Source organism: Nuphar pumila, chromosome 13 (assembly GCF_984573655.1).
Source record: "Nuphar pumila chromosome 13, dmNupPumi1.hap1.1, whole genome shotgun sequence".
Taxonomy (NCBI): Eukaryota; Viridiplantae; Streptophyta; class Magnoliopsida; order Nymphaeales; family Nymphaeaceae; genus Nuphar; species Nuphar pumila.
This window is the reverse complement of record NC_143261.1, coordinates 11474187-11501918: the sequence shown is the minus strand read 5'-3', so window position 1 is coordinate 11501918 and position 27732 is coordinate 11474187. Positions and strand designations below refer to the sequence as shown.

Genomic DNA, 27732 nt, shown 5'->3' with positions numbered 1-27732 from the left:
CCCATCCAGAACCGTAACAGGGAAAGAAATAAGGAAGAAAAGAATGGAAAGACGAGGGAAGAAAAAAAAGAAAAAAGAAGGAAAGAAAGAGGAAAGGAAGGAAGGAAGAAAAGAAAGAGGAAGGGAAGAAAAATAAGGAGGAAGGAAAGAAGAAAGAAGAAAGCGGAGGGAAGGAAGGAAGAAAAGAAGGAAAGGAAAGGAAGGGGATGAAGAAAAAGGAAAGGAAGAAAGAAAAAAAAGAAAAAAAGAAAGAGGGAAGTAGACTTTACATTTATTTTTATTTTTGATTTTTTTTTACATTTTTATATTATTTTTAAATTCTAAGATTTTCCCAAGATTTATTAGAAAACTAATATTATACCTTGTCGAGATATAGCCGATACCGATATTTGTGACTATGGCTCTAATACATTCATATATAGAACCCTCGTCATACACTCAGGCCAAAGATCACTCTCAATGGATTAAAGCCATGAGGATAGAACTAAATTCATTAGAAAAGGCTCATACTCGGTCTATCCAAGATCTTCTACAAGAAAATAAACCCATAAGTTGTAGATGGGTATATAAGATAAAAACCAAGAGTGATGGGACCCTCGAGAGATACAAAGTTAAGCTAGTTGTCAAAGGATATGCACAAGAATATAGTATAGATTATGAAGAAACTTTTGCATTTGCTGCCCGCATGACCACATTTAGAACCCTTATTGCAATTGCTTCAATTAAATGAAAATATTTTAGAAGTGTACATGGAAGTACCCCCAAGTATGAGAATACCTCAAGGGAAGGAGCTTCGTCTACAAAAGGTTATATGATCCAAAACAAGCTCCCAAAGCTTGGTATGATAAATTTAGCAATATTATGTTTGATATTAGTTTTAGATCATGTTTGACTGACACAACTTGGTTTGTTAAGAATTTTGATGCAGGTATTGTCATCTTGCTTCTCTATATTGATTATATGATAATCGCTGAAGGAGATAAACAAAAGGTTCAAAATATTAAAAATGTTCTTAAAACAAGTTTTGAAATGACTGATTTGGGCTTTCTACGATACTTTCTAGGAATAGAGATAGATTATTTACCTAAATGATATTTATTATCTTAGTCTAAGTTTGCTTCTGATATTGTTCTCAGTTCTGGTATATCGGATGACAAAAAGGGTGCCACTTCTAAAGTAACAAATGTCAAAATGAAAATTGATAATAGGGAGCCTCTGGATGATCCAACTCCGTATTGATAGCTTATAAGAGCTCTTTCTTAACAATTACTAGACCTGATATAGCACATGTTGTACACATAGCTAGTCACTTTCAACACTATCTCACATTTATTCACATGGGAGCTATTTTGACTATTGTTAGATATCTAAAAAAATTGATTTCTAGAGGTTTTTTATGCCTTCATCGTCTGCACTAGATTTACTTGAATATACTAATACAAATTGGGGAGATGATCCGAATAACAGACACTTGACCACGGGTTTTTATATTTTTTTAGGTGAATCGTTAATCTCGTGCAGGTGCAAAAAACAACAAAAGGTTTCTCTCTCCTCAATTGAAGCCGAGTAGCAAGCCATCCCTTCAACCACAATGGAGATGGTGTGGCTGAAAAGATTGTTAGCTGATACGAGAATCAAGATTTTAGGAGTGTCAAAGATGTATTGCGACAATCAGTATGTTATCTACATTACCAGCAACAACACTTTTCACGAAAGAACAAAGCACATAGAGATGGACTGCCACTATGTTCGAGAAGAATATCTTCAAGAAATCATTGATTTGCCCTATGTCACATCTGAGTACCAACTGGCAAACTTTTTTTACCAAACCTCTCTCTACTCCTAGATTTCATTCTCTCTTAGGCAAACTTTCGGTCATCGTACCATAAGTTTGAGGGAGAGTGTTAAATTATAAATTGTACACACACATATATATACAAATCTTTATATATATTTTTATATTTATATAATATAATATACATATATATACACAAATATATATATATATATATATTATATAATATTGGACCAAAGTCAACTTTGAGTTGACTTGATCCAACGGCTAGATTTCTAGCCATTGCTAGAAATCTAGAGGGTCCTTTCTCTCTTCTTCTTTGCTATCTCTCTCTCTCTCCCTTTCTTTTAGTCCTCTTCCTCTTCCTCTCCCTCTTGTGTATATAAATAGGGGTATCCCTCCTTTGTAAAGACTATGCTTCTTGCATATTTTTCTTCAATAAAGATTATTATTTTTGTTCTTTGTGTATGCCCTTTGTAGCACTTGTGATTGTGCCCTTAGTGGCATTTGTGCTTGTGCATTTTGTACTTGTTGATGGACACCTTGTTCATGTTTGAAGGTGTCCCACCTATCTTCCAAGTTACTTATTCTGGGTTAAGGCTCTAATGTAGGGATTCGCATACACTACAACATCAAGCAACTCAAAGGCCACGAAGGCTAACTTTTAATTGTTCAAGAACGCCAAACAGAAGAATCTGCCAATTTATAGCAGCCTCCACACAAGTCATGATGAACACGAGCAGAAATCACAATAAGTTAATATCCTCTCATATACATATATAACCATGAATAGTATAACGGAGCATGCATCAATCCATGCCCATCCAGTAGCTTGTGCATGTATTTAACAAATAGATCATCTATACAGTCAACAAATCAAATAGTCCTTTAAAGTGTTTTTATCGATGTCATTAAAGAATATATCCTCTAAAGATATAGCACAGTGAAAACAAATTTAAGTGCTAACAGTTTAAATATTTAAATTCAATAGGGAATCAATATATGAAGTATGCTCAGAAGGTGGCAAGTGACTGAATAATATATTGAGTCGAATAAACATACCGATCTTTGTTTGTGCTCATGGTTAATAGCTTTGGTTGTGCAGTTGCATCTGGAAGCTCATTCCTGAATCTTCATGCAACAAAAAGGATAGAAAATATACCAAAGAAAATTAGATGGCCAGAATAACCAATGGGAATCAGTATAACAAAGGAAATTTTTCAATGATGGCGATAAGAATGAAAACAAGATTAGAGTTTTTCATGAAATATGAAACTAGCAAACTAACATCAACTACATAAAAAGATACAAGCAAGCTATGGATTTTTCCTCCCTTGTAGATTTCTACGCAAGATCCCTCCGTTAAGATAACAAAATTTGTCCAAACCTTCCATCAAGACTCAACTGTTCTAGAATTATATCTCTAAAGATTCCTGGTAAACAAATGCCGAATAAAGAGATATACTGTTTTCACTTCTTCCCTTCTCATAGTAATTGGCCTCATGTGGGGAAAGTGTTAGATGATGCTGATAATTCTTTTCCCAAAGTAAAACAAAAACAACCCGTTAAAAAGGTAAATTTCTGGCGTACCAACATAAACCTAAAAATATTTAAAATAAAACACACTCACACAGAATATATTATATATATAACAAGAAATATGTAAACCAGAGTGTGAACTTGGCATTTATGACACTTGCAAATCCAACCGTGCATATGTGTTCGGCACGGTCAATTTTCTAGGAACCAACTGTTGGATCATGTATTTTTTATGAGAAAATACTATTTTTGGATGCATGAATAGTTATAAAAATTCTGAGCCGTTGATGTTCAAGCCTTAAAAGATCCTGTTTATATCTCAATCAGACAATCCAAGAGCCAGTCCATATAAAACCATGCATGTAGATCATGTCCGTTTGGAGAAATTTAAGAAAACAAAAAACAAAAGAACCCACGAAAATCTCAGAGAACTCCATTGCACATATTTCTAGTTAACATGTTCTAGTATATATATATATATATATATATATATATTGGCTACTAATGAAGGTACAAAACTAATGAGCTAGAAATCATAGGTGCAAGTTGTATTGAATCAATCTAACCCCATAGATGTGTTCAACATGGTTTGTTTGCTAAGGATCAAGCCTTGGCTCCTGCTTTTTTATTGTAAAAATGTGATCTTTTGAGTTATAAAATTTTGGCACATTGTGGGCCATTGATTTTTCGACCCCTCTAAAAACCTAATTAATTGTCATAATCACATTATTCAAAATGAGTTTCTTATTAAACAAGCCATGCAGATCATAACTGTAACATTTGATCTACAAAAAATTGAAATTTTTTTAAGAAAAAACTGATTTCTACTCATTAGTTTTGTACTTTTATTAATAGCCAATATTTACCCTATATATATCTATATTAGTTGTCATAGGCACTAGCCGGAGCCTAGGCGGTAAGCCCCTAAAAAGGCCTAGGCAGTACCCCAAATAAAAAAATTTAAAAAATATAGAATAAAAAACATGTATACAACATAAAATCAATCAACAATAAGCAATAGACAAATAATATGTCGTTGAACACTGTAAAGCAATTATATTACGTAACCTTCTTCTTCTTCTTCTTCTTCTTCTTCTTCTTCTTCTTCTTCTTCTTCTTCTTCTTCTTCTCGACAATAGATATAATGCAAACTAGACAAATAGCATGTCTTCTCCTTTTTATTCTTCTCCTTCTCCTCGAAGAATAAAACAAATGATGTCTTCAAAAAAAAAACTAGGCAGCGCCTAGGTGACAATATAGGGCTCCACCGCCAAAACCTGGTCGCCCAGGAGGTGGGGCTGCGCCTAGGTCACCTAGGCGCCACCTTTGACAACTAAGAGATATATATATAGTAATGGATCGGTGCTAAACCCATTTGGTGCTAAATCACGTGTTAAATAGGTTTTTTGACTTCTTTCATTTTCTTTTTAAATTCTAACCGTACAGATGTGATCTATGTACTTGATTTTATAGGGATCAGCTCTTGAAGTGTTTGATTCCAACACATGGGTGGGTTTTTATAAAGTTCAAAAATCAATGGTCCAAAATCTTTGTAAATTTTTTAGACTCCAAACATCATTTTTTCATCAAAAACACATGATTTTTCATCGAAAACACATGATCCAGGTGTGGATTCTTAGTAAATTGACCATGCCCAACACATTTATAGGCCGAAACCGCATAAAAAGCATCGGAGAAGCTGAAAAATCCATTTAGCATGTGGTTTGGCACCAAATGGGTTTAGCACGGACCCATTACTCTATATATGTATATTAGTAATGATACGGTGCTCCTAGAGCACCTACTCCCTTGTCTAAACCGTTGGATTATTTTGAAACCAACGGTCTAGATGGGGTTTGAAAATCTCAATTATTATAGAACTTAAATGAGGGCTTTACATTATTAATGATTTTCAAATAAATAAATGAGGGAGGAGTGGTGGTTTCCAAAGATGAAATCAATGAGTTGCTCTCTCTCTCTCTTCCATATTTCATGCAAATGGATGAATGGCGTGAATGCATAACAAGCATGGATGATGGACATGGATGCATGCAGGCATGCATCCATGCACTTTCCCTCTTTCATATATATAAATGGATACATGGGCATGAATGCATGAAGCAATGATAGACATAGATGGATACATGGCATGAGTGTGTGGATGGATAGTGGAATGGATGCATGTTTTCTCTCTCTCACTCTGGATGATGGACATTGATGTATGATAAATTGATAATAACTACGACAGAGAAAATTAATAAGTCGGCCATATTTAATTTTTAGCTTTAGAATCTACCCCCACCACCACTCACACCTCCCTCATTTAGTTCTTAAATGTTGATAATAATTGAAAATCATCAACACTAATGCTGCATCCCCTTTATTTACTTTTTGGGAGCAATTAAAGATGGCAAGCCATGCAAATTCTAACCTCTTCTAAACCATTGGATTAAAACTAATACAACGGTATAGATGAAGAAGTAGGTGCTCCGGGGACACCCTATGATTACTATATATATATATATATATGAAAAATATATGGTGGTTTTGTACCATGATACTTTACGGTGGTACACACTCTTGTTTGCATAGATCTGTCCATCAAATGGTAGATATAACCATACATATATGTTTAGCATTGTTTATTTACTATGTTAGAAGGTTTTATCATGTCTAATACATTATAAGATCTTACTTTTGAGACAGTGAAAATCAACTGCCCACAATTCATGAAAATAAAGGTGGTCTAAAAATGCTATAAAACATCATAGTTCAGTCAACTTAACACATGGAAATAGTAAATGAAACATGTTAAGCATGATCCAAATGTTAGATTTAGCATTTGGAGCATAGATCTATGTAAATCAAGTGTGTACCACCATAAGTTATGGTCTACGATACCACCATAGAAGCACCCATATATATATATATATATATATATATATATATATATAGAGAGAGAGAGAGAGAGAGAGCATCATAAATGGATTTCTTTAGCCTCCTAAAGCAGTAGAAAGAGAATTTTTATTTAACGAGGTGAGATACAAGAGAAGAGGCATACACTGTCACATTCATCAACTACTGTGATCCATGTTAACAAATTTAAAATATATCACCTAACCAAATAAAACTATTCCAATTTTAAATGCCTAGGTATGAAGCATTTTGTCAACTTGGACTCCAAAATGTCTAGAGTCGAGTCAAAAGTATGAAACTACTATGGAACAGGCTGAACTGAATTTTTCAGGAATATTGCATACTGACTCAGCCGACTTGCTCCAAATCAGTTAACTCACGCCCAATTTATGCAAGATAAACTAAGTCGGCATGTATTGATTATTCAACCTTGATGACCAAAGACTATGGACTCAGTTAAGACTGACTAGGCCAAAATTTGTATAGATTCCAGCCTATGTCACACGGACTTGTTAAAAAGGCCACAACACCCGTATCGACGCGACGTAGGTGCAGTCAACCCGCACTCAGGGTTATATTTATCCAAAATGAACTCTGTCAACTTTGACCGAGTCCATTTTGGTCCAATTTAAAAAATTAAAATTTGGGGTGGGTTAGGGCATGATACACCCCCCCTCCTCCTTGATTCCTCCTCTTCCAACGGCAGCAGCGGTGAGGTGAAATAGGTACGTCTTGTTAGATCTTGAGTTTTCACCGGACCCAATCTGCAATAGGAGAAAAAGATGAGAAGAAAAATGTAGAAGAAGAAGGAAACGCTAGGATGTTTTGGGCTGCAAAGGTTCACGTATTTTTCTTAATCATACGTGACCTGATTCTTCATATTTATACATAGGTTACAAAACAATTTGATTATAGACATAACTGTCCTACAGTAGACATAATATTACAAGAGTGTCCCTATAAGCACGTCAATCACGCAAATCACAGTTTGGGTCTGGATCAGACCCAAATTAGTCCAGCCCGTTTCACGACACTTAATAGCCTCCCTCAAGTTATGCATGGTCTTGCATCATGGACAACTTGTTCCTCAAGAATCAGAATCTGTTTTTCGTCAAACCCTTTGTAAATAAATTTGTCACCTAGTCTTCCGTAGAGATGAAGTGAAGATCAATCTCTTTGTCTTCAACCTTTTGTCGAATGAAGTGTTGATCTATCTCAATATGTTTTGTCTTACTGTGGAAAATAGGATTAAAGGATATTTTGATGGTACTTTGATTGTCACATAATAAGATAGATTCCGAGATCCGTTCCTCCAATTCATTCAACAAATGCCTTGTCCAAGTAGCTTCAGCCGTTGCAGCAGTCATTGATCGGTATTCAGCTTCAGTACATGATCTAGCTATTGCCTTTTGTTTTCTACTACTCCAGGATACTAAGTCTTCCCCAAGAAAGATGCAATACCCGAAAACCGACCTCCTTTCATCCCCAATCCGCATCATTGTAGGGCGTGACGTCATGCATGTCTTCTCTTTTCTAACTTTTCTTATATACCAACCCATCTCCAATCGTACCTTTTAAATACCTCAACACTCTCTTGACTGCATCCATGTGTCCTGTTCGCGGCTCATGCATGAACTGCGACACTTGATTGACAGAATAAACAATGTCAGGACAAGTAAAGGTGAGATATTGAAGCATACCGACTACACTTTGATATCTTGTAGGATCTGGGTACAAATCTCCATCCTGTGAAGTGAGCTTTTGATGTAAGACACTCGGTGTAGACAAAGGCTTGCAATCTTGCATACCAAATTTCTTCAACAAATCTAATGTATATTTGTGTTTTGTCAATGTCAAGCAATCATCCTTCCTGTCTACCTCGACTCCAAGGAAATATCGCAAATCTCCTAAGTCTTTCATCTTAAATTTTTTACTTAAGAGTCTCTTTATTTCTTCAATGTGGCTCATCGAGTTCCATGTAACAATAATATCATCAACATATATCAACAACAGGGTGGTGATACCTTTGCCCTTGAAGATAAACAATGAATGTTCTAAGAGAGATTGACAGAACCCATGTTTCTGTATTTCCAAGGAGAAACTTTTGAACCACGAGCGTGAGGCCTGCTTCAAACCATAGATGGCTCTCTTTAACCTGCATACATGTGTGCTTGGGTCTTCCTCAGCATATCCAGGAGGTTGTTTCATGTAAACTTCTTCCTCCAAGTCTCTATGAAGGAATGTGTTTTTGACATCTAACTGACTCAGTGTTCATTTATGTTTGATAGCTAAAGACAATATAATCCTTATTGTCCCCATTTGGACGACGAGACTAAAAATTTCATCATAATCCTGATCATATTCTTATGTAAGCCCCTTTGCAACAAGTCTGGCTTTATATCGTTCTATGGTGCCATCGGGTTTGTACTTAATTTTATAAACCCACTTGGAATCAACAACATTTTTGTTAGGAGGTCTGGAAACAATTTTCCACGTCTAACATTCATGAAGCGCTTTCACTTCTTCATCCATGGCCTCAATCCATTTGTTTGATTTCACGGCTTGATGAAACCCCACGAGTTCATCATACTTATCAACCTGAGATAAAAAGAGTTGAAGACCCATAGAAAAATTATTGTAGTTGACACACCTGTCAATAGGATGTCTGATTCTATTTGAACTCCTCACGTTTCCAACAGGCACATAAGTATCTAGTTCTATGTGAGGAACTGGAGGAGCGCCTTTTTCTCTTCGCACATACACATACCCTTTAAATTTATCAATAGGATGAGATTGTGGGTTTGCACCTCCTTCAACATATGAAGCTCCACCTGCCTGATCACCGGATTGAGGTAAGCACGCTTGGCCTGAGTAGAAGTCATCTTGATCAACCAACTGTGTCTCCTGATTACACTGAGATGAGCTATCACCATAAACACTTGCAAATAATTCAGCATTCAGCCATGGATGATAAACTTCTTCTCGGAGAATTCTCTGACAGGTATTAAACAATACATCTCCAAAATTATTCTCATCAAACACAACATTCCTGAAAATTTTAACACGCCTAGTCATAGGATCATAGCACTGATATCCTTTGTAATCCTCGGCATATCCCACAAACCTATACTTGAAAGCCTTTGGTTGGAATTTATTCCGGAGAAAATCATCAATATGAACATAGCAAGTGCATCCAAACACACGCAGAGCATCATAATCAAGTTGAATGCCGAAAAGAGAAAAGTAAGGTGAACCATTCTGTAAAACTGTCATGGCCATACGATTTATAATATAGACAGCTGAATGGTAATGAGAAGATTGCTATCATGCATCATGCTCAAGTCTGTTTCAACAATGTGCCTATGCTTTCTCTCAGTAATCACATTTTGTTGTGGTGTATGTGGACAAGACACTCTGCGTTTTATTCCATTACTTTAGAGAAAATCAATAAAATCCTTCGATGTATACTCACCACCTCCATCATAATGAAAATGCAGAATATTGGTAGAGAAATGGTTTTGAACAAAGGCATGAAAGTTGTGAAATATGTGAAAAGTTTCAGACTTATGCTTCATAAAGAATATCCAAGTATAACGAGAATAACTTTCAATAAAGATAAGATGATATCTGCTGCCGGAAGAAGAACAAACGGGTGCAGGACCCCAAACATCTGAATAAACAACTTCAAAAGGTCTTGAAGCTCTTTTATTTATAGAATCAAAAGGAAGTACATGACTTACGCATTTGACAACTGGAGCACTTTTTATTATTTTTCTCAAGAGTTAAACTTGATTTAGGAATTAATTTACTTGATACAAGTGTCTCAAGAAAGGAATAACTGCAGTGACCAAGACGGTCATTACATTTAAAAAGACTAAAAACAGACTCAGGACCTGACACAGACAACTCAGACTGAAGGGACTTAGACTTCAATAAGGGCTTCAAGACGAAACTTGTATGCGCAAATGGATCTTCCTTGAAGATGTACATATTTCTTTTTCGCTCCCCTTTAGCGAATGTCTCCCTCGTTTGAAGATCCTTGACACACACAAAAAAGGGAGTGAATTCAACATAAGAATGTGTATCATCAACCAGTTTAGACACAAAAATAATGTTCTTTTTTATATTAAGAGCATGACATTTGACAAATTGAGAGATGATTTTGACAAAGGAATGATTGCATCTCCAATGTGAGAAATATGATGGTGAGATCCATCTCCAGTAACAATACTATTTTTACCTGTTAAAGATAAGTCGACTACTTTAAAGCAAAGTTTATTTAGTCTTAAGGTTGCTTTTGGTATTTTATACATAATAAGGAACTCTAATGTAATTTTGTTATCTTGGCTAATCTCTATTCAAACTTAAGGAGATTAGACCTAATTGAATTAACCGAGTTCTTTTTTTTCTCTTTCTCATTTTTTGTGCATCCTCTGAGCCTCAACATCTACATGGTATCAGAGCCATCGATCTGGGGAGGGTGATCTCAAGTTCTGCGTCAAAGTTCGAGTGAAGGGTTTTAGTTCACGTGAAGAAGATCGAAAAAAAAGGGTTCACGTGAAAAGATCAAGAAAAGGTGTGTCGTTCTTTTCCTTTCTCAAGTGGTACAAATTTGATAACAGATCTGAGATCTGACAAAAGTCATGACTCAGATTTGTAATTAGATCTAAAAGTTGCGTGTGTTATGGGTCTCTGTCGACCAAACTGAACGGATACAAGTATGGGTTATGTGCTGAAGCCGTAAGGGGGTGACGGTAAATTTTTTTGGTATCGTGGAGTTTTTGAAGACCTTAGACTTTGGGTATTTCAGATCTAATCAAAAAATCTGAATGTAGTGGGGATTAAATATATTTTTTCAGTCGTGGACATGTATATTTTGGTTGGGTTCGTTCAAATCTGGTTGGTGTGAAGAATATTCACATTAAATAGTCGTGAATTTGCAACTTTTTCAGAGATCTGATCACAGATCTGAGTGTGGTGAAGATTTAAAATTTTTGTCATGGACCTGCGTACTTCTGTTACTCTATATTAAATTGTCGTGGTTTTTTTTTGGATCTTTTTATAGATCTGACTCATCTGAGTGTGGTGAAGACTAGATATCTTGTTCAGTCGTGGCACTACATACTTCTATTTGTGGTTCAGTTGTGGCACTATATACTTCTATTTGTGGTTCACTAATGGTTGTTGTGAAGAACATGTCATCTTCAATAGTTTTTTTTAATTGTCTGGTTGGTTCAGATCTGATTGCAGATCTATTGTCGTGATGAAAACTTATTATAGTAGTGGATTTGCACAGTGTGGAAGTTTATTGCAGCAGCACTATTAGTGGTGACTACTGAGGAAGTGGTATTCAGTATGGGTGACGTCTCGAGATCTGATTTCAAGAATGAGGCTATTGGAGAATATAAAGCTTTAGCAAATCCTTTCTCCTATGGTTCTTCTATGAAATTAAATGAAACTAATTATGCACGGTGGTCTAGAACTTTTATGATGTCGGTGTCTGGACTTCGTAGAAAACATATATTGCTGGAATCAGAACCTGATGATAAAACAGAAAAATATAATACTTGGGCTGAAGATAATGACATTGTTATGTCATGGATCATGAATAGCATTGAATCTCATATTGCAGATGGCTTAATTTATTACAATACAGCTAAACAGATGTGGGACACTCTTCGAGAAACGTACTCTCAAGAGACCAATGTGAGTCATATTCTACAAGTTGAACAGGAAATATATAATTTACAGCAAGGTGATCAATCGTTGGCCCAGTACTAAGCCTCTGTTAAGGCAGACTTTGAAAGACTTAATGTTCACAGGCCTCTGTGTTGCTCAAAACAGAAGGATCATCAAGAACAGACTATGGTTGCTTGGTTCCTCACAGGTCTATCATCAGAGTTCTCAGTTGCAAAAGTTCAAATGTTGACCGGGTCAGATGTTCCTACTCTCGTTGATGCATACAATCGATTGAGCAGACTTGCCATCTCTCTTCCACAATCTCAACCTGCATCTCAGTCATCTGCTTTAGCTGTATCATCTAGTTATGAACAAGGAAATATTATGCATGTTAGAGGCAGAGGTCGTGGAAGAGGTATGGGAGGTAGAGGCAAACTCCAATGTACCTATTGTGAAAAATCAGGACATTTAGAAGATCGTTGCTGGGATAAACATGGACGACCAGGTTTTTCTCCATTGAAGCCAAATGTTCCAAAAGCTAATGTTACAAAACTAGAGGTGGAGTGTGAAACCAATTCTCCGAGTGAATCTATCACTCTTAGGCATGCAGAATATGAGGAGTTGGTTTCTCATCGTCCTTCAAGTTCCTCTTCTCCTGTTGCTTGTGTGGCCTACTCTATTGGAGACCATCTTTCTCCCCATGATAGTAAGTGGATTATTGACTCTGGTGCATCTAGACATCTATGTGGAAACTCTCAAAAAATTTCAGATCTAAAGGCTATTACTGCACATCGGGGAGTCTCATTAGCTGATGGGAGTTCCTCCCTGGTTATTGGTCAGGGAAATGTCTCTATATCCTCTTCCTTGCAGTTGAAAAATGTCCTTCATGCTCCTTCATTTCCTCAAAGTTTATTATCAGTGAGTTGCCTTACAAAAGAGCTGAATTGTAGAGTGATATTTGATCATATGTGCTGTCATTTTCAGGATTTACTGACGAGGAAGAAGATTGGTGGAGGTTATGAAAAAAATGGAGTCTACTATCTACATCACCCTGTGGGAAACATTTATGCTGCAGTCGATTCTTCCTCGAGTCCTGTTCAGTGGCATCGTCGTCTCGGACATCCTTCATTGTCGAAGCTTCGTCGTGTCATTCCTCAAATTCCATCTACTACATCATTCCAGTGTAAAGTATGTTAGTTGGGCAAGCATCATCGGAGTTTGTTTCCTTCTAGTAAGAGTCAGTCGAGTCATAAGGTTTTTAAACTTCTTCATGCGGATGTATGGGGTCCCAATAAAATTCCTACCATGACCTAATGTTGTTATTACCTTGTTATTGTTGATGATTTTTCTAAGTTGTCTTGGGTGTTCTTAATAAAAGAAAGATTTGAAGTTCCTAGTATCCTCAAATCATTAGTTATTGAAATAAAAACTCAGTTTGAATCTGTTGTCAAGATTATTCGCACTAATAATGATCTTGAGTTTAAAACCAAAGCTCTATTGCAATTTTATCGAGACCATGGCATTCAACCCCAAACCACTTGTGCCTATACTTCCCAACAAAATGGGGTGGTTAAGCGAAAACACAGGCACCTCCTTGATGCAGCCCGCACTCTTATGATTCAATCCAATGTCCCTGCTTCATATTGGGGTGATGTGGTTATCACAACTTGTTATTTGATCAGCCGCATGCCTTCATCATCCGTGGAAGACCAAATTCCTTTGCAAATTTTGTATCCTAATGTATCTCTCTTCTCTCTTTCGCCCAAGGTATTTGGGTGTGTTTGTTTTGTGCAGAGACTCAAAACTAATCGTGATAAATTAGCCACTAAGTGTATGTTTATAGGCTATCCAAAGAATCAAAAGGGGTATCGATGATATGATCCGATTTCCCGTCGGGAGTATGTCAGTGCGGATGTATCTTTCTTGGAGTCTATTCTATATTATTTAAGTACTGGTGCTCAGTTGCAAACCAATCAAGATGACTCCTTTTCTCTTCTTGTTCCTCCTTTTCCTTTGGAATCGGTGCTCCCATTACCGAATCCAACTCCACCTACCTCACGGTTTCATTATCCTCCATTGGTGTATGCGCGTAGACCTCCACCTCCTCCAGAGCCTTCATCATCTTCTTCTCCTGAGGTAAGTGTTCCTGATAGCAATGACATTCATGTTGATGATAACAGGCCAATAGCTCTACGAAAGGGGACACGACAATGTACCTTATATCCTATATCTCAGTTTGTGTCAGATGCTAGAATTGGTAATCAGATGAAAGCATTTATCTCAGCCTTATTTGCAGAAACTATTCCTCTGAGTTATCAAACGGCAGTTCTCAATAGTAGGTGGAAGCAGGCTATGCAAGATTAAATGGACGCTTTACTATCTCAACAGACATGGGATCTTGTTGATCCCCCAGTGGATGCGGACATCGTTGGATGCAAATGGGTATATACAATTAAGTATAACTTAGATGGTTCAATTGAAAGATATAAGGCCAGTTTAGTAGCAAAAGGTTATACTCAGACATATGGTGTTGATTTCTTTGAGACATTTTCTCCTGTCGCGCGGATGGTCACCATCCGTCTTGTTCTCTCGATAGTTGTTCACCATGGATGGAGTTTGTGTCAACTAGATGTAAAAAAATGTCTTCCTATATGGGGATCTGTCTGAGACAGTATACATGCAACAACCTCCTGCATTTGAGGTTGAGGGGGAGTGTCAGAAGTTGTGCAGATTAAGAAAGGCGATATATGGGCTGAAGCAAAGTCCTCGTGCATGGTTTCAAAAGTTGTTTGATGTGATGTCAAAGTTCGGTTTTGATAGGTCAGCGTCAGACCACTCATTATTTATTAAGAAAACTAACTCAGGCCTAGTCGTTATGGTGGTATATGTGGATGACATCATCCTTACAGGAGATAACATGAAAGAGATTGCAGCTACAAAGGCTCATCTTCAAAAACATTTTGTTACCAAAGACCTTGGTCCACTTAGATACTTTCTGAGCATAGAAGTGGCCAGGAGCAGTAAGGGAGTGGTTTTGTCTCAACGGAAGTATGTACTTGATCTATTAAAAGAGACAGGAATGTTGGGAGCTAAACCCGCAAATATTCTCATGGATCACAAAGTTCATTTATTGGATGAGAGGTCAAAACTTGTCGATAGCAGGAAGTATCGCTCGTTGGTAGGAAAGTTACTGTATGTGACAGTTACTAGACCTGATATTGCTCTGGTTGTAAGCAAGGTTAGCCAATTCATGGACAAACCGACAGAGATACACTGGAATGTTACAATGATGATACTCAGGTACTTAAAATCTTCTCCTGGAAAAGGGTTATTATTCAAGAAAGGGGGTACCCTGTATTAGACTGAGTACACTTGTGTTTGTACTTAAGGTTTGGATCCGGGTCCGGATCCAAACTCCCCTTATGTAACATGTCTAATTGATATTGGACAAACTTGTAAATGATGTAACTTATTAGGGCTATTTGTGTCATATAGCCATGTATTAGGTCATGTATTAAGTTTTACATTATAAGTATTGAAGAGATCACGATTTTTCCATGATGGAAAAACGTGATTAGTTGCAGCCCCATTCACTTTCTTCTTTGCGGCTTCTTGTTCATCGACTCTGGACTATTCTCACATGGTATCAGAGCGGCTCTGATCCAAGGGCTGAAGGTTTTTCCAGCAAGTACGTTCTTAAGAGACCTAACCCTCCTTATCTCTCTTCTATTCATTTGTTGTTCTGTGTCTTTAATATTTACTCCCCATTCTATTCTTCTCCAGTTTTCTCTGGATTACGATTTTGTTCTTCAGATCTGTAACTGAGTTGGGTTTGGGCTAAACTAGTTTCACGATACCTTTGCCTACTGAAACTTCTCTGGGTTTGCGTCAAATCCATTTCACGACAACTCTATTTCCTGAAACTGATTTGTTCTTGCACCAAATAAGTTTCACGTCATTTTTTTTTTGGGTTGTTTCGTTTGATTCCTTTCACGTTATTCTTGCATATCGGGTTTGTCTGTTGGATCGGGTTTTATTTTCCCAGATCTGTGCATCAGATCCGATAACTGGCTCGAATCAGATTTGTAATCTAAAATTTCCTTTTAGACTTACCTTTCTTCATCTATCTTTCTTCCTTAATCCTCGATTTTAGCCTGCTGCCTCTTTACATTTGTTACTGCTATGTGCAATCTTACGTATACAACTTTGAAATCAGATTGGATCTGTACACCAGATCTATTATTTCTCGTTCAAGTTAAGTACTCGAGTTTAAAAAAAACAGAGGGAAAACTGAGACTTACTTGTTGCATCGTGATCTGCAGATACCTTCATTCTGTTCTACTGATTGCACATCTCAAAAAAAATAAAAAAAAAATTAGCCATGGATTCTTCTTCTCAGTCATTTCTCTCATCTAATTTTCTCGGTCAACTCATTTCTGAAAAACTTACCAATTCCAATTTCCTGATTTGGAAAAGACAAATTCTTCCTTTTATTAAAAGTCAAGGTCTCTCTGAACATCTCACTGGATCAATCCCAGCTCCTCCAGAACTTATCATACAAGAAACTAAGAATGTAAATAAGGTTGATCTCGTACAAGTGGCAGATAAAGACAAGGTCAGACAAACCTTGAATGGATTGGGACCGGAATTTCATGTTCTCTCGACTTCCTTGTTATGTCTGCCTGATCTACCATCATTTGAAGACTTGCAAGCCAAATTACTTCAATATGAGATGACTCTAAAAGGGATGTCTCATGAGACTGGTGGACAGGTTCTTGCTACTGGGGTTTCTTTTGGCCCGGGACGTGGTGATAATAATTTTGGTGGTGGCAGAGGACGAGGACGAGGTACTCCAGGGGTCCGTGAACTATTACCTACACCGAATGCTTCACCTCTCTATAATGTAAAAAGCGTACCCACCTGTTATCTTTGCAACAAGCGAGGCCACATAAAAGCCAATTGTTGGCATAATTCGCAGAACAAAGGAAAGTTCCAAAGGGGTGAGAGCTCGTCAGGACGAAAGGAAAACTCTTCAAAGTTTGGTGGCGATGTGAAAGAGCTTCTCTTGGCAATGTTGTCTGAACTTGATCTGAAGCGTGATGATAAAGGAGTGTGGTATATTGATTCTGGAGCAGCTACTCATGTCACAGGTAATGCGGGTAAATTCTCTACTTTAACTCCCTATTTTGGAAAAAGTAATATCGTTACTGGAGACGGGTCCCACCATCCCATCACCCACATTGGAAATGTTTCTATCCCCTTGCCTAAATCCTCACTTCATCTGTCCAATGTTTTTCATGCCCCAGATATTACAAAAAATATTGTTTATGTTTCTAAGCTTGTTGATCATACCAATTCTTCCGTTGAATTTACTCCATCTTTTGTTTATGTCAAGGATCTACAAACGAAGAAGACGTTCGCTAGAGGGGAACGGCGGGAAAATATGTATGTCTTCCAGGAGGGTCCTTCTACTTGTGCTCGACCTACCTTGAAGTCATCTCCTCAATCTATGTCGTCAAAGAATATTCATGTGTTCAGTTTGCAATCTTCAAATAAATGTAATAAGCCTGATTTTTGGGATTTGCGTCTTGGTCATTGTGGTCGAGTCTTTGTAGAGCGACTAGTATCTGATGGTCTTATTCCTGAGTCTAGCTTGATTTCTAGACCAGATAATAAAATGTGTTCAAGTTGTCAAATGTGTAAGAGTCATGTTCTTCATTTTCATTCAATAAATGAGAGAGCTTCAAGGCCTTTTGAAATCGTCTGTTCCGATGTATGGGGACCGGCTCCTAATCCCTCTAATTCTGGTAGCAAATATTATGTTATTTTTATTGATAATTTCTCCCACTTCACTTGGATATATTTCATGAAGAATAAATCAGAAGTCTTCTCTATTTTTCGTTATTTTCATGCATTTGTCAAAACTCACTTTTCTTGCAATATTTTACATTTCCAAAGTGATGGTGGGGGGGAATACTCCTCCAGGGATTTTACCAATTACCTCCAAGATAATGGGATAACTCGTAGAGTATCTTGCCCGCATACGCCCCAACAAAATGGAGTTGCAGAACGGAAACACTGTCACATTGTGGAAAGCGTTATGAGCATGATGCACAGAAGTCGTACTCCCATAGGACTCTGGACAGAGGCTTTTCACTCTGTTGTTCACCTTATTAATCGTCTGCCCATGAAGCTTTTAGAAAATACATCACCTTATTTCATCCTATTTGGGAAACATCCTGATTATGAAGAATTAAAAAATTTTGGCTGCATGTGTTATGTTCATATTGATTCTTCTTTGCGAAACAAGTTTCAGGTTAAGGCATCAAAGTGTAGGTTTGTCGGATATGCCGATCATCACAAAGGGTACAGGTGTTATGATCCTGACAGCAGACGAATCAAGATACCTAGGAATGTAGTTTTTGATGAAAATGATTTGGGAGAAGGAGAATCTGTTTCTGCCCAAACCAATATGAATGCGCTATTTTATGATCCATGGCTCAGTGCAGAGCTATTTCCTGCAAACAACAATGAGTGTTCTTCTTCCTGTGTTAAAGGAACATCCTGTCAAGATGGAAATAGTGGCATACAAGAACTTGAAATAGAACATCCTCCGGAGATTAGCAAGTTTGCTAGGCAAGTTTATAGGAGAAGAGAAAGGGACTCACCCTTGACTCCGGATGATATTGAACAAGAAGAGCCTATGCTTCATTCATCCAATGACATTACTTCTCCAATTTCTAATCCAGTAGCCATTCCGATCAGACGATCTGAAAGAGCTCGGCATCCCATTGAAAGGTGGGTCAGTTACGAGAATTTCACCATGGATTTTCAGTTGTTTTTGTCACAGATTGAGAAAGAAACCGAGCCTAGACATTTTCATCAAGCCATTAACTCCAAAAAATGGATTCAAGCTATGAATGAAGAGATGGAAGCCTTGTACCAATGTCAAACATGGACAGTTGTCCCCCGACCTCCAGATAAGAATGTTGTTGGGTCACGATGGGTCTACAAAATCAAATACAAACCGGATGGGAGTGTTGAACGATAAAAAGCTCGTCTTATAGCAAAAGGATTCACCCAAGAGTTTGGACAAGACTATGATGAAACTTTTAGTCCAGTTGTGAAAATGGGCACAATTCGCATTGTTCTTTCATTGGTTGTAGATTATGGTTGGAGAATAAGTCAGCTAGATGTGAAGAATGTTTTTCTTCATGGAGATTTGAAGGAAGAAGTATACATGGAACAACCGCCAGGCTACACAGAAGGAGATTCAAAGGAGTATGTATGTAGACTAAATCGAGCACTCTATGGATTGAAACAAGCATCTCGATCTTGGTTTGAGAGTTTCTCCCTAGAAATTCAAAAACATGGTTTTTATCGATCACAATTGGATCACTCCCTTTTTATTCTTCGAGGCAAGGAGTTTACTACCTTCTTGCTGATATATGTTGATGATATAATTATTACAAGAAGCAATGAGAATCATGTTCAAGAAACTAAAGATCTCCTGAGTCAAAGGTTCAAAATGAAGGACCTTGGAAACCTTCGGTACTTTCTTGGAGTAGAGGTGGATAATCAAGGAAATAAACTTACTTTGACCCAACATAAATACACCCTAGATCTGTTAGAAAAGGGTGGAATGCAAGATTGCAAGCCTCTTGCTACTCCTAGTGCGCTTAACCAGAAACTAAGTGTGCAATACGGAGACTTGTATCATGATCCCACCAAATATCGGAGTCTAGTGGGAATGCTTCAATATCTTACCTTTACCAGGCCCGATATCACATATTCAGTCAATCAAGTTTCTCAATTCATGCATGAGCCAAGGACAGGACATATGGATGCAGTAAAAAGGATACTGAGGTACTTGAAGAGTACTGTTGGAGATGGACTCTTGTACACCAAAAGCAAATCCATGAATATTGCTCATGACATCATTGCTTATTCAGATGCGGACTGGGCTGGGGATCCTGATGATCGAAAGTCAGTTTCAGGGTATGGTGTTTTCATTGGTGCCAATCTTGTTTCTTGGAGTAGCAGAAAATGGAAGGCAGTGGCTAGATCCAGCACGGAAGCAGAATACAGAGCGATAGTTGCTGCTACGACAGAAGTGACATGGACTAGACATTTGTTAACAGAGTTAAAGGAGTCGATTGCTGGTTGCTTTTTTTTTGTGACAATCAAAGTGCTATTCAAATATCTCTTAATCCTATTCATCACAGCAAGACCAAGCACATTGAGATTGATCAACATTTTATCAGACAGAAAATTGAGGAGAAAGAGATGGAGCCTCATTATATTAGAACAGAAGACCAAGTGGTCAATTTGTTCACCAAAGGACTCACAAAACGCCGGTTTTGGTTTCTAAAAGGCAAGTTGCCCATGATTCAAAATCATGCACAACTTGAGGGAGGCTATTAGACTGAGTACACTTGTGTTTGTACTTAAGGTTTGGATCCGGATCCAGATCCAAACTCCCCTTATGTAACATGTCTAATTGATATTGGACAAACTTGTAAATGTTGTAACTTATTAGGGCTATTTGTGTCATATAGCCATGTATTAGGTCATGCATCAAGTTTTACATTATAAGTATTGAAGAGATCACGATTTTTCCATAATGGAAAAACGTGATTAGTTGCAGCCCCATTCACTTTCTTCTTTGCGGCTTCTTGTTCATCGACTCTGGACTATTCTCACACCCTGGAGGTAGTTGCTTACTCTGATGTTGATTATGTTGGGTCTGTAGAGAATAGGAAATCTACCACAGGATTCTGTGTATTTGTGGGAGGTAACATAATCTCTTAGAGAAGCAAGAAGCAAATCGTGGTTGCTAGATCGAGTGCCGAATCAGAATATAAGGCTATGGCCCAAACGGCAGCTGAATTAATGTGGATTCGAACTGTATTGGCCGATCTTCAAGTGAAGGTTTCATCGCCTATGGTGATGATGTGTGATAACAAGGCAGCTATATATATAGCCAATAATCCTGTATTTCATGAGAGGATAAAACATATTGAAGTTGATTGTCACTATATAAGAGATATGGTTCAAGCTGGACATATCTCCACCAAGCATGTGATATATGAAGATCAAGTTGCAGATATTTTTACAAAGCCTCTTGCCAGGCCCAGTTTCTCAAAATGTTGTGGTAAGCTGAGCCTGATTGATATCTATGCTCCAACTTGAGGGGGAGTGTTAAAGATAAGTTGACCACTTTAAAGCAAAGTTTATTTAGTCTTAAGGTTGCTTTTGGTATTTTATACATAATAAGGGACTCTAATGTAATTTTGTTATCTTGGCTAATCTCTATTTAAACTTAAGGAGATTAGACCTAATTGAATTTACCGAGTTCTTTTTTTTTCTTTCTCATTTTCTGTGCATCATCTAAGCCTCAACATCTACATTACCAAAGTAAGAAACTGAGCTTAAGAGCTTACCAACATCCCCCGTAACATGGGTTGCTGCTACTGAGTCAACATACCACAATCCTTGATCATTCTGCTTTAAGTGAAATCCAGACAATGCTGCTAGCAAAAGTTGTTTCACCTCCCCATCAATTTTGGTAACATTATCTTCCTTCTTGCTCTCAGTGTTTTGCAACTTTCCTTTATTTTGAGGATTAAACCAGCAATTTGTTTTAATATGTCCTTTTTTATTGCACAGGTAACACGTTGGGACAACTCTTTGATTTTGGTTCCTCGCATTGGAATTGAATGGTATATTGGGTGTGGAAAGCAAACTTGGACATGCAAATCTGCCACAACCTCTTCCTCCTCTGAAGTTATTTCCTCCATGACCAAAGGAGAACCCAGTAGCTAAAACATCTTGAGAATCAGATTGAGCACCAGAATCTTCAGCAATGCCTTTCAACGACATTTCATATTGTAGAAGTTTTGCTCGGAGGTCCTCAAATGTGGGAAGCATGGGCAAGCACAGCAATGATGTCACCAATACATGATAATCTGGACCCAAACCATTCAATGTTTATTATGCTTTATCCTTGTCTGGCACTTCACATCCAATAATGGCAAGTTGATCAGTAATAGTCTTCACCTTATTCAAATATTCCATGATGGACAGGTTGCCCTTTTTGTGAAGCTGGAATTCACGCTTGAGAAATAGAATTATGGCTTCAGATATCTGAGAGTATGTCTGTGTCAACCTGTTCCACAACTCCATCGTTGTGCAATCGTCGGGAATAGCAACCAGCACTTCATAAGACAAGGTAGATGTGATGTAGGCAATTAATCATCCAAGAGACATAATCCAAGTTTCGAACAAGCTTAGTAGATGAAGCCCCCTGTGCGTCTGTTTTCTCTTTTGCGATGAACTCTGGTGGGGCTTAAATTAATCCATCCCAATGACCAAAGAGATCTGGGCTCCTGATAAAAGGAACTATTTGTCTCTTCCAAGTCAGGAAATTTGAATTATTTAATTTCTCAGAGACAAGCTGGCTAAGGAAGTTTGATGACAGACCGGACTGGGTTGAAAAAGAATCCATGATTACGAGATGCATGAATATGAAGTGGAAAATACTCTAAGAAAGGAGCAATTGAATGGCTAATCAAATGTCGACTTAATGTGACTGTTTAGATTCAGTCTAAAAGTGAACTTGTTACAACTGAATTCGGATCTACAACTATAATTAATCTACTGTCCTTTTTTTTAACAGAGATCAGATCATCTGAATATTCAAATTATCACTTCGATATTCATGAATCAAGTCACTTGAATATGTCGTGTTTGATTAGCATTAATAGACTTTTAAGAAAAAGATCATTATACCAGGATCACGATCGTGTTGTCAGATTGATCAAGAATCAGTTTTTAGAGAGAATAAAAAAACAAAAAAATCATGATTCTAAGATGAAAGATCATGAGGTTTTTTTTTTAATATAGTAGTGATTCAAGAAAGTGGGTTCTAGAAAACACGTGTTTCAAGATGAGAATATGATAAATCTTAGAAACTCGTGAACAGACTTTTAAGAAAAAGACATGTTTTTAGATGAGAACATGACAGCACTTTCAGGAAAAGATGGAGACTTGAAGAAGAAATCGTATTTTGGGAGATAATACGATAACACAGATTTCGAAAGAAAAAGAACCAAGAAACAGTGAGGGAAGGATATTTCCTGACTGAAATCAGATATTAATCTCTATGGTCATACCTTTGGGAAACAATACTGAGCCCTAGATCCAACCTTGCTCTGATACCATGTTAGATATTGAGTTTTCACCAAACCCAATATGCAATAGGAGAAAAAGATGAGAAGAAAAAGGTAGAAGGAGGCGCTAGGATGTTTTGGGCTACAAAGGTTCACGTATTTTTCTTAATCATACATGACCTGATTCTTCATATTTATACATAGGTTACAAAACAATTTGATTATAGGCATAAATGTCCTACAGTAGACATAATATTACAAGAGTGTCCCAGTAAGCACGTCAATCACGCAAATCACAGTTTGGGTCTGTATCAGACCCAAACTAGTACAGCCCGTTTCACTATACTTAATATGTCTCTCTCTCTCTCTCTCTCTCTCTCTCTCTCTCTCTCTCTCTCTCTCTCTCTTTCCTTCACCTCCTTCTCCTGTCTTTCTTCTTCCCTCTCTCCCTCCCTCCTCTGCTCTTTTTTTTTTCTTCCTTCTCCTCCTCTCTTTCTTCATCTTCCATCTCCTCCTTCCTCCTCCTCCCCTCGTTGGCACAAGGGTTGAACCCAAGCCTCCTGGGTTTGTAGATTGTTAATTTGATTTATTGCATGATGAATTGATGATATGATAATTGTTTTTATTTCATTAGTGTTAACTTAAAACTGTTAAAAAATTTATATATATATATATATACCCTCCCTGCACCCAAATTTTTTTAAAGTGTTGCATCACCACATCTGCATCCGCATCTATGTGACATAGATTCCAGCCACTCCACTGCACGTTGGAGGACTCAAGTTAGTGACCAAGTCTTCGAGGACTACTAGACACCCAAAGTCCATGCTGCTGACTGTGTTGGCTAGTCAACAAAGTGTCAAGTCCAGACATGACTCCCAAGTCACTCTTGACAAATAATGTGAGATCACTGAATACAACAATTGAACTTGGCTACTTGTAAGTAATTCCACTGCCATACTAGTGAGAATTCTAAAAAAGTAGTTGGATGGCTTTTTTTCTTAATTTATCAATCAGTTCTAGACCACTCAAATACAGAATAAGTCAGATTTTTGTCAGCCCCTGCCCTTTCCAATTCAGTCTTTTTCTAATATTTACCGTATAATTAACATAGAAGGAGCCAACTACCGGAGCACTGTTTTTGCCTTCTAGTTCTTCTGATAATAGTAAGATACATTAATGTCAACTGCATTGGAAATATGTTAAGCGATTGTTCATCTACAGCATCCCTGTTCCTTTAGGTGACTCGCTCGCCATAAATGGTAAAGAGTAAGACATACTTCCCAGTCAACATCAAACACACCATGCACAGTTCATACAATATTACAATCATTAAGGTTACTTCATTTCAACAAATCATGAGTTTGACACATTCTTACACTTACTATGCTTGTGTTGCATCATTCATTTTGACACAAAGAGCTTCTTCATTGCATAAACCATACCAGGATGAACTACAAAAGTGTTCAATATCACCATCTTATTGGAGCTATCTCTTCCTCACGTCCCTAGATAGCCAACTAGATCACTTGAGCAATTTGCAGAAGGCTTTAGGACTTCTGTTATTCCTGTAAATTCTCATTACTTTGCCTTATTGACTGTATTGTGGCAGCCGTACATTATTCAATTTGCTAATCAACAAATGTGCTCTTCCTCCTCCATCAGTAACACTAAAAGTCTAAAACAAAATCAATGAAGACAAACTTCACGTCCTGTATATAGATATTGGTGACTGGAGATATCATTTGATTGGAAGATATTATCCTTTTCAATTCTATTATATTGCATCGATAACCTAAATGAAACCTATACATGTTCCTTTGTGTCTATGTGTGTGAGAAAGTTAAGAAAACACCTACTTAGTGTCTTGCATCTTGTTTGACTGAATATGTGCCTAACATGGGTATAGGGGTTAAAAAGAAATGAACTGTTCAAGCAAATTTGACTGTTTAACAGCCCATCTGAATCTAGTCCCCCAAACTACTTTTCAGCCACTTATCAAGTAAATGTCCAATGTCTAACCAATGCGTATAACAATTCAACAGCTAGAAAAAATACAGTAACAAACCCGCAAGTTACTTGAAGGTGCATTCATATGCCTGATTGAACAGGTAAGAAAGTGAAAAAAGTGACCCAAAATAAAAAGCATTCTAGGGTCAACTTGGTTTCATATTAAGGAAGCCAGTTGCAACTGTAGCTCATAATCTTCTAGTTACTCATCGTAGCATATCAGTGTGGACAACAACTCATGCAATATGTCTAATACATTCTTTGCAAAACTCATCCTAACTCAGACCACATAAATTTTGATAAATTGGTGTGGTCCAACCATCCTTAGCCATGTTTTAATAAGTTGGTGCCAGTTCAATCATCAGCTACATGTTTTGATGAGTTGGGTATCGAATCTTGAGCAACAACTAGAGAGAAACGGTTGTGTAGCATCTCAAACCAACAGAAGTGCTAACTATACTACAATAGACTTAATGGGAAGATGTCATTATTCCTTTGGGACTTCAATGAAGAGAAACATCGTATCAAGACATACTCACTTCAATTTGCACAAGAACGTGGTGGGCTTCTTCAATCTGTTATCCACCCTGTCCGCAGCAAGAAACGGAGCCTTCCTCTCCACGCCCCGCGATCCGGTTACAGAGCCGTGCATCTTGGCACCTGAAGACAACAAGTTAGTCTTGTGCAGCACCGTCGCCTGCGACTCCTTCATCAACCGCCGCTGCTTCTCCTCCATTCTCTGCCGCTCGTACTCCTTCCGCTTCCGAATCCTCCTCTCCTCCTCCGTCTCCACCCTGGCCGCTGGCTGCACGCTTCGTCCAGGCTTCTGCACCATCACAGGGCGCTCCTTCTGCTTAGGAGGAGGAGCACGAGGGAGCTGGACTGGCTTGGGAGCAGCAGTGGGAAGTGGGTTCGGGGGAGGTGGGGGCAGGGCCGGAGGAGATGATGGAGGTGGTGGAGGAGGGGAAGAAGGAGGAGGGTATTGGGGATACTGCGAAGAGGGGTAGTACTGCGGCGCGGGCGGAAGAAGAGGAGGGGGAGGAGGAAGATGCTGAGAATTGTTGGATGGAGGAGGAGGGGGAGGTGGAGGCAATGAAGGAGGCGGAGGGGGAGGGGGAGCGACGAGTTGGGGGTTATTGGGTGGTGGGGGAGGTGGGGGGAGATGAGGATATGGGTACTGCTGAGGAAACTGGGCAGATCCGTAGTTGTGATGGATTTGGTTGAAATTGTGGGAAGGGGCTGGTGGAGGAGGAGCAGGGTGATGGTAGGAAGAAGGGTGGTATGGTTGGTGGTGGTGAGGAGGAGGAGGGTATTGGTTTGGTGGGAGGGAAGGAGGAGGAGGGTTGTGGTTGGGTCTAAAGGAAGAGGCTGCTGCTGGTGGTGGTGGTGGTGGCTGCTGTGGTTGGGGTGGGAAGGCAGAAGGAGGAGGGGGTGCGGGTGGCCTTCCGGGGCCTCCACTGTGATACATGGATGTCATTCTTCCTACAGGAAGACTATTCGTGGGGAAGACGACCGATCGATGAATCGATCGATTCTTAGAGAAGATAATTGCTGTAGGGATCTCCCCTCAAACGCGCCTCCTCCTTCCTTCTCCTTCTGCTTCTTCTTCTTCTTCTTCTACTTCTCTCTCTCTCTCTTCTCTCCTCCTGAGCGATCGATACTGGTGGGTTGAAATGTCGATCGCAACAGGACGGGTCAGGCCCAGGTGGGTGCCCTTTCTAATCGGGTATATGGTCCGGAGATGATGAGCTGAGCCAGGCTAGGTTTCTGCAGCCTGGTCCGATTAAAACTCTTCAAGGGCGCAGCTGATTGTTCCAACTTCCAAGTTCAAACTCGGGTTTGTTTTGGAGATCTTAGGACTGAAAGTACGAGTGTGTATATCTCGTCTGATTTTTTTCGTTTAGGGAATTATGATTTGGTGTTTTGTTGCTTATTGATCATACCAAAATCAATACATGAAACGGACATTAGGTAGGCGGTCTAGGTTCAAATCTCATCGGCATCAAGCGTAGCGATTTCTTAGAGGGAAGGAAGCAAGCCTACGGAGTTTTACACTATCAGGACTGTGAAGGTAAGTACGACAGGCATAACCAACGCGGCTGGGGCGGTTTCTCCGTGTAAAATATCAAAAAAGGTGATGACACTAAAAGGTTAAGCCTAAAGCACACGTAATTGTAACAAACTTCATAAACGCGCATATGTAAGATTTAGGTTGGCGCCAAGTAACTATGCTCAAGTCCAAATGGGCGCCGCTCACCTATTCTGTATCAGATCTAAGTGGACTTGAGACAGACCCGTGAAGGCCAGACTTTCAGTCACAAGTTGGATCCTAGGGTTTCAATTGAGCCCAGTGGGTGCTCATGTCTGGCACAGTGTTGGCAGCTATTAAGGCCCAAGTTTTAGGAGTGGTTCGAGTTTGCTTGTAGGCCAAAGAGCACAAAGATGATACAGCCCTAGAGCGAGCCTAAGATCGTGGGACCCATCAAAATAAGCCGTGATCCAGTTTGAACATTACCAAACCAACTTAAATTGCGAGTTACCAAGATCTAGCTAGCTTAAAACAGTTCGGTCCAAGTCAACCTTAGGCCATTTTTTATGATGATGGCAGGACGGTGAGCTCAC

The 27732-nt window shown here is 38.5% G+C and overlaps 1 protein-coding gene across 2 annotated transcripts in view; it reads right to left on the bottom strand.

The window, feature by feature from the left end:
- Positions 1-26802, bottom strand: part of LOC149817754 (protein PAF1 homolog) — a 78149-nt gene extending 51347 nt beyond the window's left edge. Inside the window, exons 1-2 of one of the 2 annotated variants that reach the window (XR_016426980.1) lie at positions 25650-26758; positions 2858-2926 (exon numbers count right to left, since the gene is read on the bottom strand). Coding sequence is in view for 1 of the 2 variants with exons in the window: in XM_089984038.1 (XP_089840164.1) it covers positions 2858-2926; positions 25650-26587 (1007 nt within the window). In the remaining variant the exon portion in view is untranslated. Of the gene's footprint in view, positions 1-2857; positions 2927-25649 lie in introns of both variants that reach the window. The other variant, XM_089984038.1, reaches the window with a different exon arrangement.
- Positions 26803-27732: the final 930 nt, after the last annotated feature.